This window comes from Microtus oregoni, unplaced genomic scaffold (assembly GCF_018167655.1).
Source record: "Microtus oregoni isolate MIOR12 unplaced genomic scaffold, Mior012 000004F_ref0000308, whole genome shotgun sequence".
Taxonomy (NCBI): domain Eukaryota; kingdom Metazoa; phylum Chordata; class Mammalia; order Rodentia; family Cricetidae; genus Microtus; species Microtus oregoni.
The window spans coordinates 47,630,798-47,644,033 of record NW_024543063.1 but is presented as its reverse complement, the minus strand read 5'-3'; the positions used below and the strand labels follow the sequence as shown (position 1 = coordinate 47,644,033).

The following is a 13,236-nucleotide window of genomic DNA, read 5'->3' as shown; positions in this document are numbered from 1 at the left end:
GTGTTTTTCTTCTTACTTTCTTCTTTTTTTAATGTGTGTGTATACATGTGTGTGTGGGTACACAAGCATCTGTGTGTGAAGGCTGGAATTCAGTATCAGTTGTCTTCCTCAATCGCTCTAACTTATTTTTTGAAACAGGGTCTCTCTATGAACCTAAAGCTCACCAATTTGGCTAGACTGGCTAGCCAGAGAGCCCTGAGGATCCCTTTCTTTCTTTCCGTCTCCTGATGCTGAGATTACAGCTCAAACTACTGCTGCCCTCAGCTTTTTTCCCCCCAGAGATAGGGTTTCTCTGTGTAGTCTTGGTGGTCCTGTAGACCAGGCTAGTATCGAACTCACAGAGACCCACCTGTCTCTGCCTCCCAAGTGTAGGATTAAAGACATGCACCACCAACCCAAACTGCTGCTCCCAGCTTTTACATGGGTGCTGGGGACCCAAACTCATTTGCACAGCAAGCACATTACTAAATGAGTCATCTGCCCAGAGCTTTTCTTTTTCTCACTTAATTACATTTAAATTTTTCTGTAGTAAGTCACACTGCTTCTGTACATAAGTTATTTAAAGGTTATAAAACTATGTATTATATATATAAGTTCATTTCCATAGAAAGTAAAAACAGTATTTCCCAGAATTCTGGTAATGGTAACAGCCAGGTAATGAGATTAAAGTACTTTTTTATTTTCTTCTTTCAGTTTCCTGTAATAATAGGGGCGGCGGGGCTGCGTCCCCAGCACCCCAGCCGCCCGCACGGCTAGCTTAGCTTATGCCCCAAAATAACAACACACAAACTATATTCATTTAATCACTGCTTGGCCCATTCTCTTCTAGGCTAATTCTCACATATTAATTTAGCCCATTTCTAATCATCTGTGTGTAGCACCCCAAGGTGCGCTTACCGGGGAGATTCTAGCCTAGTCCATCCTGGGTCGGAGCTTCATCCCGGGAGCAGGGCATGGCGTCTCTCTCAGGCATCTGCTCCGGAGAGCAGAGCTGTGGAGTCTGAGCTCACTTCCTCTTCCTCCCAACGTTTTGTTCTGTTTACTCCACCTACCCTACCTATGTCCTAACCAATAAAATGGGCCAAGGCAGTTCCTTTATTAGCCAATGACCTTCTTCCATCAGTTTCCCTCCTTTTGTCTACCCTTTATATATAGTAAAGACCAAATGCTCTTATAAAAAAGAACAGGGCTGGGCAGTGGTGGTGCATGTCTTTAATCCCAGCACTTGGGAGGAAGAGGCAGGCAAATCTTAGTGAGTTTGAGGTCACCCTAATCGACAAAGCGAGTTCTAGAACAGCCAGGACTGTTACACAGAGAAACTCTGTCTCGAAAAACAAAAAAACAAAATAATAATAATAATAATAATAATAATAATAATAAAATAAGTAAAAGAGAAACAGTTACAACGTTGTTCTTCAGAGTAATAAGACAGGGCTGGAGAGATGGCTCAGTAGTAAAGAGTATCTTCTGAGTACACAATCTTGAGGACCTGTGTTTGCATCCCAACACACATGTAACGAGCCCAGGCGTGTGGCCTATGCCTGTCACCCTAGTTCTAAATTGGGTGGAAACAGGAGGATTCCCAGAGCTCACCGGCTTCAGCCCTAAATGAGCCCTAAAATCCGAAAGAGACCTTGCCTCAAAAGAAAAAGCAGAGAGAGATAGAGGATGACCTGAAGCCCTCGTCTTGCTTCAGTATACACACACACACACACACACACAACACATACAAACTTACATGTAAATGAATAAATCAACCACATGATGGCTCACAACCATCTGTAATGGTGTCTGGTGCCCTCTTCTGGCCTGCAGGCATACACACACAGAATATTGTATACATAAATAAAAAAATAAATATACAAAAAAAGAATAGTGAGAAACAACTGGATGAAGTGGTTTATATCTGTGGTCCTAGCATTTGGGAGACTATAGGATAACACTGGAAGGTTATCATGAAGCAGGAGCTAACCTGGGCTATCAATGAGACCTATGGATGGGTTTGGGAATATGAATATGAGAATCAGTATAACTGTCTCTGCTTCCCTGGTACTAAGATTACAGGTACAAACTGCTGCCCTCGGCTTTTTTTTACATGAGTGCTGGGGACCCAAACTCAGGTCCTCATGCTTACATAGTGACAGACCCCAGCTTAGCTGCTGTAGTGCCATTTTGCAAGGCTTTCACACAAACAAGTGTAAGTTCAAGGTAAAGTCAGTACTCCTAGGCGGCCAAAACAGGATATCTATGGTCAGACACCAGGCCTAGGAGGGGAACGGACAGTTCTGGGAAAAACTACATGTGCCCTAGATAGAGCCAAGTCAGCTATTATCATATCTTCATGTCCCCAAGAAGCTTGTCCCCAAGTGAACCCATTGCCCCATCTGAACTGACCAATGGGATTCCTGTAACCATGCTTCTACTTCTGTAGCCTGCTCCGCCCGCCCCATTTCCATATAAAAGACCCCCTGCCCAGCCTGAGGGCGTGCAAGTCTTCCAAAGAGACTCTGACACCTGCAGGTACCTGTGCCTCGCTCAATAAATAACCTCTTGCCATTGCAGCCAGTGGTCTCGACTCTTCCTTGGGTTAGGGGTCTCCTCCTGAGGGAAGGACCACTCTGAGGGTCTTTCAATAGCAAGCACATTACTAAATGAGCCAATCTGCCCAGTAGGGTCTTTTTTTATTACACTTAAATTTTTTTTAAATATTTATTTATTTATTCATTATGGATACAATATTCTGTCTGTGTGTATGTCTGCAGGCCAGAAGAGGGTATTAGAACTCATTACAGATGGTTGTGAGCCACCATGTGGTTGCCAGGAATCTAACTCAGGACCTTTGGAAGAGCAGGCAATGCTCTTAACCACTGAGCCATCTCTCCAGCCCCTACATTTAAATTTTTCTATAGTAAATCACATTACTTCTGTACATAAAAAAGTATTTAAAGATTATAAAACTAGGGCTGCCCGGGCCAAGTAGCATTGAAATGAGGTTCCTTCAGCAAATGTACACCTATCAGGAAACGTGAGCCTGTAGCCACTAACCAACATTCAGGTCAGCAGTCAATCTCTCCGTGACTCCCTATGGTACACGATTTCTGTGGCCAGGCGTGAAGTACAAAGCTGTGATTTAAAGCAGGAGCTTGTGGAGTTCTGCCCTGGCCTTGTGATACAGCAGTCAGCCCTGCCCTCTACTGGTAAAAATGAGTAAAACATACCTGAATATGTGGGCTCTTCTTTTTCAACAGCAAAGCCCACCTCCCTCCCCAGCTTGGTTTTAAGAGTCTCACTACTTGGCCTGGCCTCTGCCTCCCGAGTGCTAGGATTAGAGGCATGTGCCATGCCTGATACTAAAGCATTTCCTAAAATATGGCATAAAGGACCCTGGTTGCCGAGATGTGTCAAGGACAAAAGAATTCCTAGTTTGATTGTTGTGATAAACACCATGACCAAAAGCAACTTGGGGAGGAAGGGTTTTTTTTGTTTTTTGTTTTTTGTTTTTTTTTTTTTTTTTTGGCTTACAGGTTAAAGTTCATCATCTAGGGATACCAAGGCAAAAACTCGTGACAAGAATTGAAGCAAAAGCCATGGAGAGGGCCGGGCAGTGGTGGCGCACGCCTTTAATCCCAGCACTTGGGAGACAGAGGCAGGCGGATCTCTGTGAGTTCGAGCCCAGCCTGGTCTACAAGAGCTAGTTCCAGGACAGGCTCAAAAACCACAGAGAAACCCTGTCTCGAAAAACCAAAAAAAAAAAAAAAAAAAAAAAAAAAAAAAAGTCATAGAGAACTGCTGCTTACTGGCTTGCTCCCCACGGTCTGCCCACCTTACTTTTTATACAACCATGGACCAGCTGCCCAGGGGTGGCACCGCCTACAGTGTGACCTCCCACATCAATCATTAATGAAGAAAATGCACCACAGACAAGCCTACAGGTCAATCTAATGGAGGCATTTTCTCATTGAGGTTCCCTTTTAGCTTGTATCAAGTTAGAGGGAGGGAGGGAGGGAGGGAAGGAGGGAGGGAGGGAGGGAGAGAGGGAGGGAGACAGACAGACAGACAGACAGATAACTGAAAACTGACTAGTACAGAAACACTGAGACAGGGTTGGGGATCTACAGAGGTACACATGTCAGGTCCCAAGTTTTGTCTCCAGCATCACACACAAAAAGAGATTTAAACATGTAAAATAATGCTGCTCTCCCTGTTATTTCTCCTTTAACATGTCCTTACAAGGTAAACTAGAGATGTACATCTGTTACTGTAACACTTGGAAGGAAGAGGCAGAAAGATTGTTTCAAGTCGAGGCCAGCCTAGTCTGCACAGTAAATTTTAGGATAGCTTTTAGCAAAAGAATAAGACCTGCCCCATCCACCCCCCAAAATCTACCCTCACCAAAACAAGAGGCGGGTGAGTGGCACAGCATTGCAATCTGAGAACTTGGGGGCAGAAGCAGGCAAATCCCCAAAGTCTGAGGCCAACATGTTCTATACAGCAGGTGCCAAGGGCACATAGCTAGACCCTGCCTCAAATACACACATACACACGCATGTACGCACGCATGCATTGCAGCAGTAAACTAAACTGGTAGAGCAGGTGCAAGTACAGACCTGAGATTTGATGCCCAGAACCAAAACCAAACAGAATAAAAAAAGTCAGTTTGGGATTTAAAAAAAAAAAAAAGCCAGGCAGTGACAGTGCACACCTTAAAAAAACTTTTAAAAAGTTATTTAAAAAAAAAATTAAAAGCCGGGCGGTGGTGGCGCACGCCTTTAATCCCAGCACTTGGGAGGCAGAGGCAGGCGGATCTCTGTGAGTTCGAGACCAGCCTGGTCTACAAGAGCTAGTTCCAGGACAGGCTCCAAAACCACAGAGAAACCCTGTCTCGAAAAACCAAAAAAAAAAAAAAAAAAAAAAAAAAAAAAATTAAAAATGAAAAGAGAAAAGCAGCATCCTGATTCACACAGTACATACATATACGACATAGGATAATTTTAGAGGTATGAAGATAATGTTCAGCGGCTGAGAGTACTATACGCTCTTTCAGAGACCCGAAATTGGGTTCCCAGGACCCACTTTAAGAAGTTCATTGCCTCATGTGACTCCATTTCCAAGGGATCTAATGCCCTCTTCTGGTCTTCATGGGCATTACACACATGCATATACACACAGGTATACACATACACATAAATAAAAATAAAATAAATATTTTTAAAAGATTTATTTATTTGGGGCTGGAAAGATGGCTCAGGGGTTAAGTGCACTGGCTGCTCTCCCAGAGGACCTGAGTTCAATTCCCAGCAACGACATGGTGGCTCACAACCATCTGTAATAAGATCTGGTGCCCTCTTTTGGTGCCCAGGCATACATGCAGGCAGAAAACACTGTATACATAAAAATAATTTTTTTTCTTGGTTTTTCGAGACAGGGTTTCTCTGTAGCTTTTGGAGCCTGTCCTGGAACTAGCTCTTGTAGACCAGGCTGGCCTCCAACTCACAGAGATCCACCTGCCTCTGCCTTCCGAGTGCTGGGATTAAAGGCGTGCGCCACCACCACCACCGGGTTGTAAATTTTTTTTTTGTTTTGTTTTTTTTGTTTTTTGTTTTTCAAGACAGGTTTTCTCTGTAGCTTTGGAACCTGCCCTGGAACTAGCTCTTGTAGACCAGGCTGTCTTCGAACTCACAGAGATCCACCTGCCTCTTCTTTTCTTTTAATATGGGAGTTGGAGGGATGGTTGTTGGTTAAGACCACTGACTGCTCTTGAGAGAACTGGGGTTCAGGTTCCAGTACCCATGTGACAGCTCACAACTGCCTGTAACTCCAGTTCCAGGTAATCCGACCCCCTCTTAGGGCCTCTGTAGGCTCCTACATGCATATGGCGCACACAAACACACTCATAGAAATAGGTACACACACATATTCGTAGGACAAATAAATAATAACATCTATATTTTGACATTGACTCTTTTTGTTTGTTGTTTCTTTTCAAGACAGAATTTCTCTGTGTAGCCCTGGCTGTCCTAGAACTAACTCACTTTGTAGACCAGGCTGGACTCAAACCCACAGATTCTTCTTCCTCTGCCTCCAGAATGCTGGGACACCACTGCCCAGCTGCCATAGACTCTTACTTTAGGCAATATAGTATATTCATCATGCTTCTAGTGAAGGAAACTGCACTTACTCGTTTTACTCTGGGCAATTCCCAATGTACCTAAGCCTTCCTCTGCAAAAACGAACGCGAACACTTCCTATGTCGGGAGACTAAAGGATATCACTTAAACGGAACACTGTGGGACTGCCACTTAGTAGGCTTTCATCTGGACTAACTTCTTTTCACTTTCCTCTAGTCCAGTGTAACGTTTGGGATCGCCTTTTGAAGCGGAGAGCATTCACCTGATCGCCTTTACCTTGACAGTTCGACCTCCCCGCCCACACATACTGTATTTGTAAATAGGGCCTTATTTCTTCCCCGCTTCCCTACATTTCCAGATAGCACCGGACGCTCTATTCTGAATAATTTGCCGTAGTCCGAGAAGGAGATTGGGCAGAACTGTGTTCTAGGTCCAAGGTTGGTCCACTAACATGACCACGTGATTTGGGGCGTGAGGTCCTGGGCAGCCTTGACTAGAGGTTGGTACCCTGTCTAAAAGAAAGAAAACCAAACCAAAACAAACAAAAATGATGCATGGTGATGCCTGCCTAGCCCCAGCACTTGAGAGGCAGAGGCAGTCGAACCACCACAAACTGGGACGCGACAGGAAAGGGCAGCGCAAGGCTTCACCATTCCCTAGGTGCCTTCAGATTCTAAATTGGGACGGGTCAACCCAACACATCCCTGATACCAGAATGGAAACCCCTAAACATCTTCCTCAAACTCAGCCAAAAACGCCCCTGCTCCGCATCTCTGGTTCACTTGGCATTTTGCACAGATCTCGAGCGTGCCCAGAGCCCTCTGGCGACTGAGACCTCACATTACACCTGTGTGAAGGTGTCGCGACAGTCCCCGCTTCTGAGCGGGGCTGGAGCCAACAGTGAGGCGAGCGATGGACCTCGGCCGGATCGCCGGCCCTCCGGAGCTTTAGTTTGCTTAAGTTCTAAGTGAGACTGGACAGGGCCCAAACGGCCCCAGGAGTGGGACTGAGAACCCGGGAGGGCCTGAGGGGAGCATGCTGTGGCAGCCAGGGCAAGCCTAGGAGACGTCTCCCGCGGCCCCGCGAGCCTCAGGGCGAGCCTCGTGCCAAGATTCGTCCTCTCACCTCCCGGGCTCAGCAGCAGCTTCAGCGCTTCCAGAATCGGTTCCAGACCACATGTCTCCAAAAGTCCGCTCGGCGCAGCCGCCGCCGGTTGCGGAGCCGCCATGATTGGAGCGGAGCTCGGCTCCTGAGACGCGCTTTGACGCACTAGTGGACCAGCGTGGCCGCCATGTTGAGTGTGGCGGGCGGCGTGCCCGAGGCCGGGGGCGGGGCCTGCTCTGACGGGAACGCCCCTTCCCTGTAACTGCTTTTTCTGGTCTCCTTTATTCCTCTGAGCACGGTTTCTTATGTTGTTCTTTCAGAAGTCCCAAGTTCAATTCCCAGAATCCATATCGGTAACCAGCCTGTTACCCAGGTTCGCGTGGAGTATAAAACCTCAGATGTACACAAAAACACGCACAAGCATAGTTAAAAATGTTCTTTAAAAGAAAATATAATTAAAAGACAAAAGAAAGGACAAGCATGGTGGCACATATCTTTTTTTATTTTTATTTTTTGGTGGCACATATGTTTAAGCCTAGTACTTGGAAGCAGAGGCCAGTGTGGTCTACATAGCAAGTACCAATCAGGTCAGTCAGAAAGAAAAAGGAAAGGACAAGATTTGTCTTACACATGCCTCTAATTCCAGCTACTATAGAGGCTATAGCAGGAGAATCAGAAGTTCAAAGATAGCCTACACATCTTAGTGAGACCCTGTCTCAAAAATAATAAAAGGTTTGAAAATGTTACCCAGCGATAGAGCACAAGACCATGAGTTCAATCTTCAGTATTAAAACCACCAAAAAAGATGAGTTTTTTGTAAAATAATAAGCATTTCAGAATGAAAATGCTGAAGTACTGAAACCCAATAAAGCAATGTTCACAGCTGTGCATAGAACCAGGAGGAGAAGTTCACACCAATGATACCAGCATTCGAGGAGGCTGATGTCAGAGGATCATGGGTTCAGAACCCTGTCTCAAAAAGCAACAATAGCAAAACGTAGTAAACTAAGTATTATTGATTTCCTTATGTGACATTTAAAAATAAATATACACGGGGCTGGAGAGATGGGTCAGTGGTTTAGAGAGTATTTGTTGTTTTTGTAGAGATCCAGGTTCAATTCCTATCATTGACATGGTGCCTCACAACCATCTATAACTCCAGTTCTGGGGGATCAAATACCCTCTCCTGGCCTTCAAGAGGAACAGTCATACATGTGATGCAAAGACATACATGCAGGCAAAACACACACAACTATAAAGTAAAATAATTCTTTAAAAATTCTAAAAGTAAACATACACATACATATATCCTCTATGAATGTGATAGCTACAAACATCACCATTGGTATATGTATTTGTTTATTGGGGACAGAGATTAAAGCCAGAGCCCCTAGATCATGCTCTCTGCCAATAAACTGCATTGGCACCCCCAGTGGTAAGGTTCTGAAATGTCCTTAGTAAAGCTCCTCTTTGTTCTATTTATACGGCTCTTGCATTACTAGAAAATTCATTTTATACTAAAACCATAACCCCCCAAGTCATGTTTACATGGAAGAGAATTTGAGATTCAGATCATCAGCTTTTCACCTCCATAATTCCTGGTGGGACATTCAAAGATCTCAAGACAATGCTTTTTATTTTTAATTAATAACTTTTAGTTAGCATAAGAATAATTGATTATGACATTTATGCCACACACACCATTGCCCTTTGCTGGTATACTCTACTCCAGCCCATTGCTCCCCTTGTCCATCTTCCTCTCTCCTACCGTTCCTCTTCCTGCCCCAGGACAATGCTTCTGGGAACACACTCTTTAGTACATCTGCCCTCCCCAGTGAACACCCCTGGCTGCACTCAGGAGGCTGAAGCAGGAAGAGAAGGAAAAAAGACAAAGGCCAACCATGGTCCTCTATCATTGCCACTTCCTTCTCAAGACCTAGTGTAAAAAAGCTCCTTGACCATCCCTGAGGTGCACTGGGCACGAGGCGCACTGGGGTGGAGCATGGCTGACTCCTGCCCCTCCAAATTAATGGCTAGAAGTCTTGGGGAGCAAAAACAGTCCTCATGTAGCCAGTCATGGGGGACTCACCAGCAGAGGCAGGTGGATCTCTGAGTTCAAGGCCAGCTTGGTCTAAGAAGTCATGTGTACAACTGAGAAACCCTGTCTCGATGGCAGAGTGGGCAGGAAGGAACCAAACCATGGAGAAGGGAGCTTCCAGCTGAAATGACTTCTTTAATCCCAGCACTTGGAAGGTAGAGGCAAACAGACCTCTCTGAGTTTTAAGCCAGCCATAACTACAAAGTTCCAGGTTATCCAGGGATACACGGTTCAGACCCTTCCTGCTCCCCTACCCCTCCACCCCGACCATCAGCCAGTAGGCATCATTGCTCCATGGATTCTGCTTCAAGTCCCTGCCCTGACTTCCCTCAGTGATAGACTGTGCCCTGAAAGTGTAAACCAAACAAACCCTTTCTTCCCCGAGTTACTTTTCTCAGTGTTTAATGACGGTGACAGATGACACTAGGACACCAGTTTCTTCCTAACTTAAAGACTAGAGTCAATCTGGGCATTTGTGCAAATTCAAGGACAGTGTGAGCTACCCTAGACAGCAATTTAACGCCAGTCCAGACTACAGTGAGACATTGGCTTTAAAATAAAAACAAACAAAAGACCAAGAGCAAGACACACTGGCTTTCGCCAGGATCCAGTCATTTTATTTGCTGCATTCACTTTATCAGCTCCAAGAGTGGATGCAGGCTGTGTCCACATCAGTATAAGAGGCCATGCCCCAGTAGGCAGATAATCACAAGCGGCAGGTCTTCCTACAGCACCCAGTACCACAAAAAGCATACGTTTAAAACGAAGGAAAGACAGAGGATAGTTCTGTGGTTAAGTGCATACTGCTCTTCTGGGACTCAGTTTCAGTTTCTAACACACACACACACACAGAGGTTGGCACACAATTGCCTCTTACTAGCTGTAGAGGATCTGAAACCTCTGACCTCCAAGGGCACCAGCATTCACATATACACTCACAATCTTATTTGGTGGGTGGTTCAAAACATGGTCTGTGTGTGTAGCCCTGGAGGTAATGGAACTCTCTCTGTAGCCCAGGCTGGCCTCAAACTCAGAAATCTGCCTGCCTCTGCCTCCTGAGTGCTGGGATTAAAGGTGTGAGCCACCACTGCCCAGCTCACACACATTTTTAAAAAAACTAAAAGCTAAATAAAAAATTTACAGGGCTGGAGAGATGGCTCAGAGGTTAAGAGCACTGACTGCTCTTCCAGAGGTCCTGAGTTCAATTCCCAACAACCACATGGTGGCTCACAGCTATCTGTAGTGAGATCTAGTGCCCTCTTCTGGCCAGCAAGCATACAGACAGACAGAACACTATACATAATAAATAAATAAATATACATAATTGTAAAAAAAAATTTACAAAAGAGTAAGCATTACTAAGCTGGGGGTACATCTGAATGTTTGGACCCTACTAGCAAGCTCAGAGCTCTAGGTTCAAGCTCTAGTGTCATGGAATGGGGGGAAGAGAGTGGAAGGGAATCGATAAATGTTTCTCGGGATGAGGCCACACCATATTCACGCAGAATCGCTGCCTCCACTATCAAGAAATATTTACTGATTGCAGAGGAAACTGTGGGTTTGCTTCTGTCCCATTGACCTTGGCACTGCTTGCTCTTCAGAGGCCACTCTGAGCAGCGGCCTTGTGCGTGCATTTCCCTCCCAGGCAGAAGGAATGAAAGGACGGAGAAGTCATTTCAGCTGCAAGCTCCCTTCTCCATGGTTTGGCTCCTTCCCGCCACTTTCCCCCTGAGACAGGGTTTCTGTTTGTAGACCAAGCTGGCCTTGAACTCAGAGATCCACCTGCCTCTGCCTCCCCAGTGCTGGGATTCTGAGCTCACCTCCTTTGTCTTTTTGTCTCACTTGGAATTCTGGTAGAGTCAAATCAATCAAACGTCACAACAGTTTAACAAAACTCTTTAATAAAATTTATAAAAATGTATCTTAGAACAGTTTTAATCTTTTACCTTTCCACTCCCCATAAAATACAAAATTATCAGTACCCACACACATATACACTCAAACTACATACAAGTGACACTCTACACTGACTACAGTAGACATTTAAACTACAGAGAAATCAACAGTTCTCACAGTTGATTGCAGTCATTATTTTCTCCCAAAAAATAGTCGCGAGTAAAGCACTTTTAACAAAATTCTCTCCAGTGGTTATCAAAAAGCTGAAATTTTCATTTTTAATTAAAAGACTCAAATCAAGGCCCTCGCCCCCTTTCTCCCATTGGAACAGTGTTTCTTCCTGCTTCTACAAGAAAATGCACAATTTCTAATAGTCTCAGTTTTCTATGCATACTTGGCCCTACTCAGCCAGCATTTTCTGTAGCTACCATCAAAAGCAGCAGGCATTGGAAGGGCATGCTTCCTGGGCTTCAGAAGCTGCAGAAAAGGACTCCAGCCAGGAAGCACATGGTGAGACCCCTCTATTCTTCCAGAAGTTTCCTGAGAAAGAGTTCAAGCCTCACCATCAGTGTGTGAGCTGGCCAGGCACCGTGACACACGAGCCAGTCTCTCGCATTTGCTCTCTGTCTTTGGCTGCAGCACGCTGGGCACTGGGGAGTCTTAGAGCACACGGCTCTTTTACGTTGGTGTGAAGGAAGCATAAGAAACCGAAGGGGGCCTGAAAGCCTTCCTACCAGCTGTGGTCATGGCTCCCTACAGAGAACCGGAGCAACACACCCCACTGTGGCTTTCACCTAGAAGACAGTGACTCCGCACAAGGAATTCCCATTTCAAGTGAGAAATCTGGAGGTGAGGAAGGAAAACTATGAAGGTCTTTAAATCTACACTACCCCTTCAGTCGCACCCCTCCCACGATACCTGTCTCTCACCACAAAAAGACCCAGTCACTTCCGCATCATAGAGTATAGCACCTGGGCAGGGCAACAGAATTCAGGAGCATAAGTGGGTATGAGAATACAGAACACAAACATAATAACTGTGGGAAAGTACACAATTTAAAATTTTTAGTCCCAGCACTTGGGAGGCAGAGGCAGGCGGATCTCTGGGAGTTCGAGACCAGCCTGGTCTACAAGAGCTAGTTCCAGGGCAGGCTCCGAAACCACAGAGAAACCTTGTCTCAAAAAACAAAAAAAACAAAACAAAAAAAAAATTTAGTGCGGGGTGAAGGGCTTGGAACTTGCCTAGATCCCTAGCTCAAAAACAAAAACAAACCATTTCCTATACACAATGAAAGAGAAATAGGGCAGACCCTCTCCCCTATCTCTTAAACTGCCAGTGCTAGCTGACCCTTCTGAGGCTCGAATTGTCATTCTGAAATAAAAAAAACTCTCAACTGGGGCAATAGGTTGGTAACAAGAGGACTCGCCTCTCACTGTAAAGCCCCATATTCATCCCATCCACGGAAAAGGAGAGAAATATTAAAATAAGGAGAGGGTGGGCCTGTGACTCAGTGGCAGAGTTCAAATCCCAGCCCTGTAAAAACAAAAAACTGATTTCAAGAACAAATGACAACCATTCTAACACAGTAGACTGGTAGAACGAGGCCACCATGCAAACCGCATATCAAATCAGTCTCTCTTTTTACAAACTTGGGGAAGGAGACGAAAGGCCACTGGCAACATTATTCTGAACCTTCCATGGCCGCACCCAGGGGCTCCTCTGTAGTCTCCTAGTCATCCTCGCCGCCACCGTACATATCAGCCAGCTTCTTGAAGCGGTTGCCCCACTCGTTCAGATAGTCGTAGTCCTGGTCCTGATCCGACTCGGAGGAGTTCAGTGAGCTCAGGCTAGCAGCTTCGGAACCACTCCCCTCATAGTCAAACACCAGCAGAGAGTCGTAAGGGGGTGCCGTGGGGTCGCTGTCAGCTGCCTTCAGATTCTAGAGGGAAGAGCACCATATTAATTATAACATGTGTATCAACACAGAAGGACAAGTCACAGAATGCTTCT

At 45.4% G+C, this 13,236-nt stretch overlaps 2 protein-coding genes across 2 annotated transcripts in view; both read right to left on the bottom strand.

Moving 5' to 3' along the window:
- Positions 1-7,356, bottom strand: part of Tango6 (transport and golgi organization 6 homolog) — a 166,319-nt gene extending 158,963 nt beyond the window's left edge. Inside the window, exon 1 of the mRNA XM_041649662.1 lies at positions 7,254-7,356. Within this exon, the coding sequence (XP_041505596.1) occupies positions 7,254-7,356 (103 nt within the window). The remainder of the gene's footprint in view (positions 1-7,253) is intronic.
- Positions 7,357-11,210: 3,854 nt separating this feature from the next.
- Positions 11,211-13,236, bottom strand: part of Cdh1 (cadherin 1) — a 70,985-nt gene continuing 68,959 nt past the window's right edge. The window contains exon 16 of the mRNA XM_041649990.1: positions 11,211-13,165. Coding sequence (XP_041505924.1) covers positions 12,956-13,165 — 210 coding nt within the window. The 3' untranslated portion in view covers positions 11,211-12,955. The remainder of the gene's footprint in view (positions 13,166-13,236) is intronic.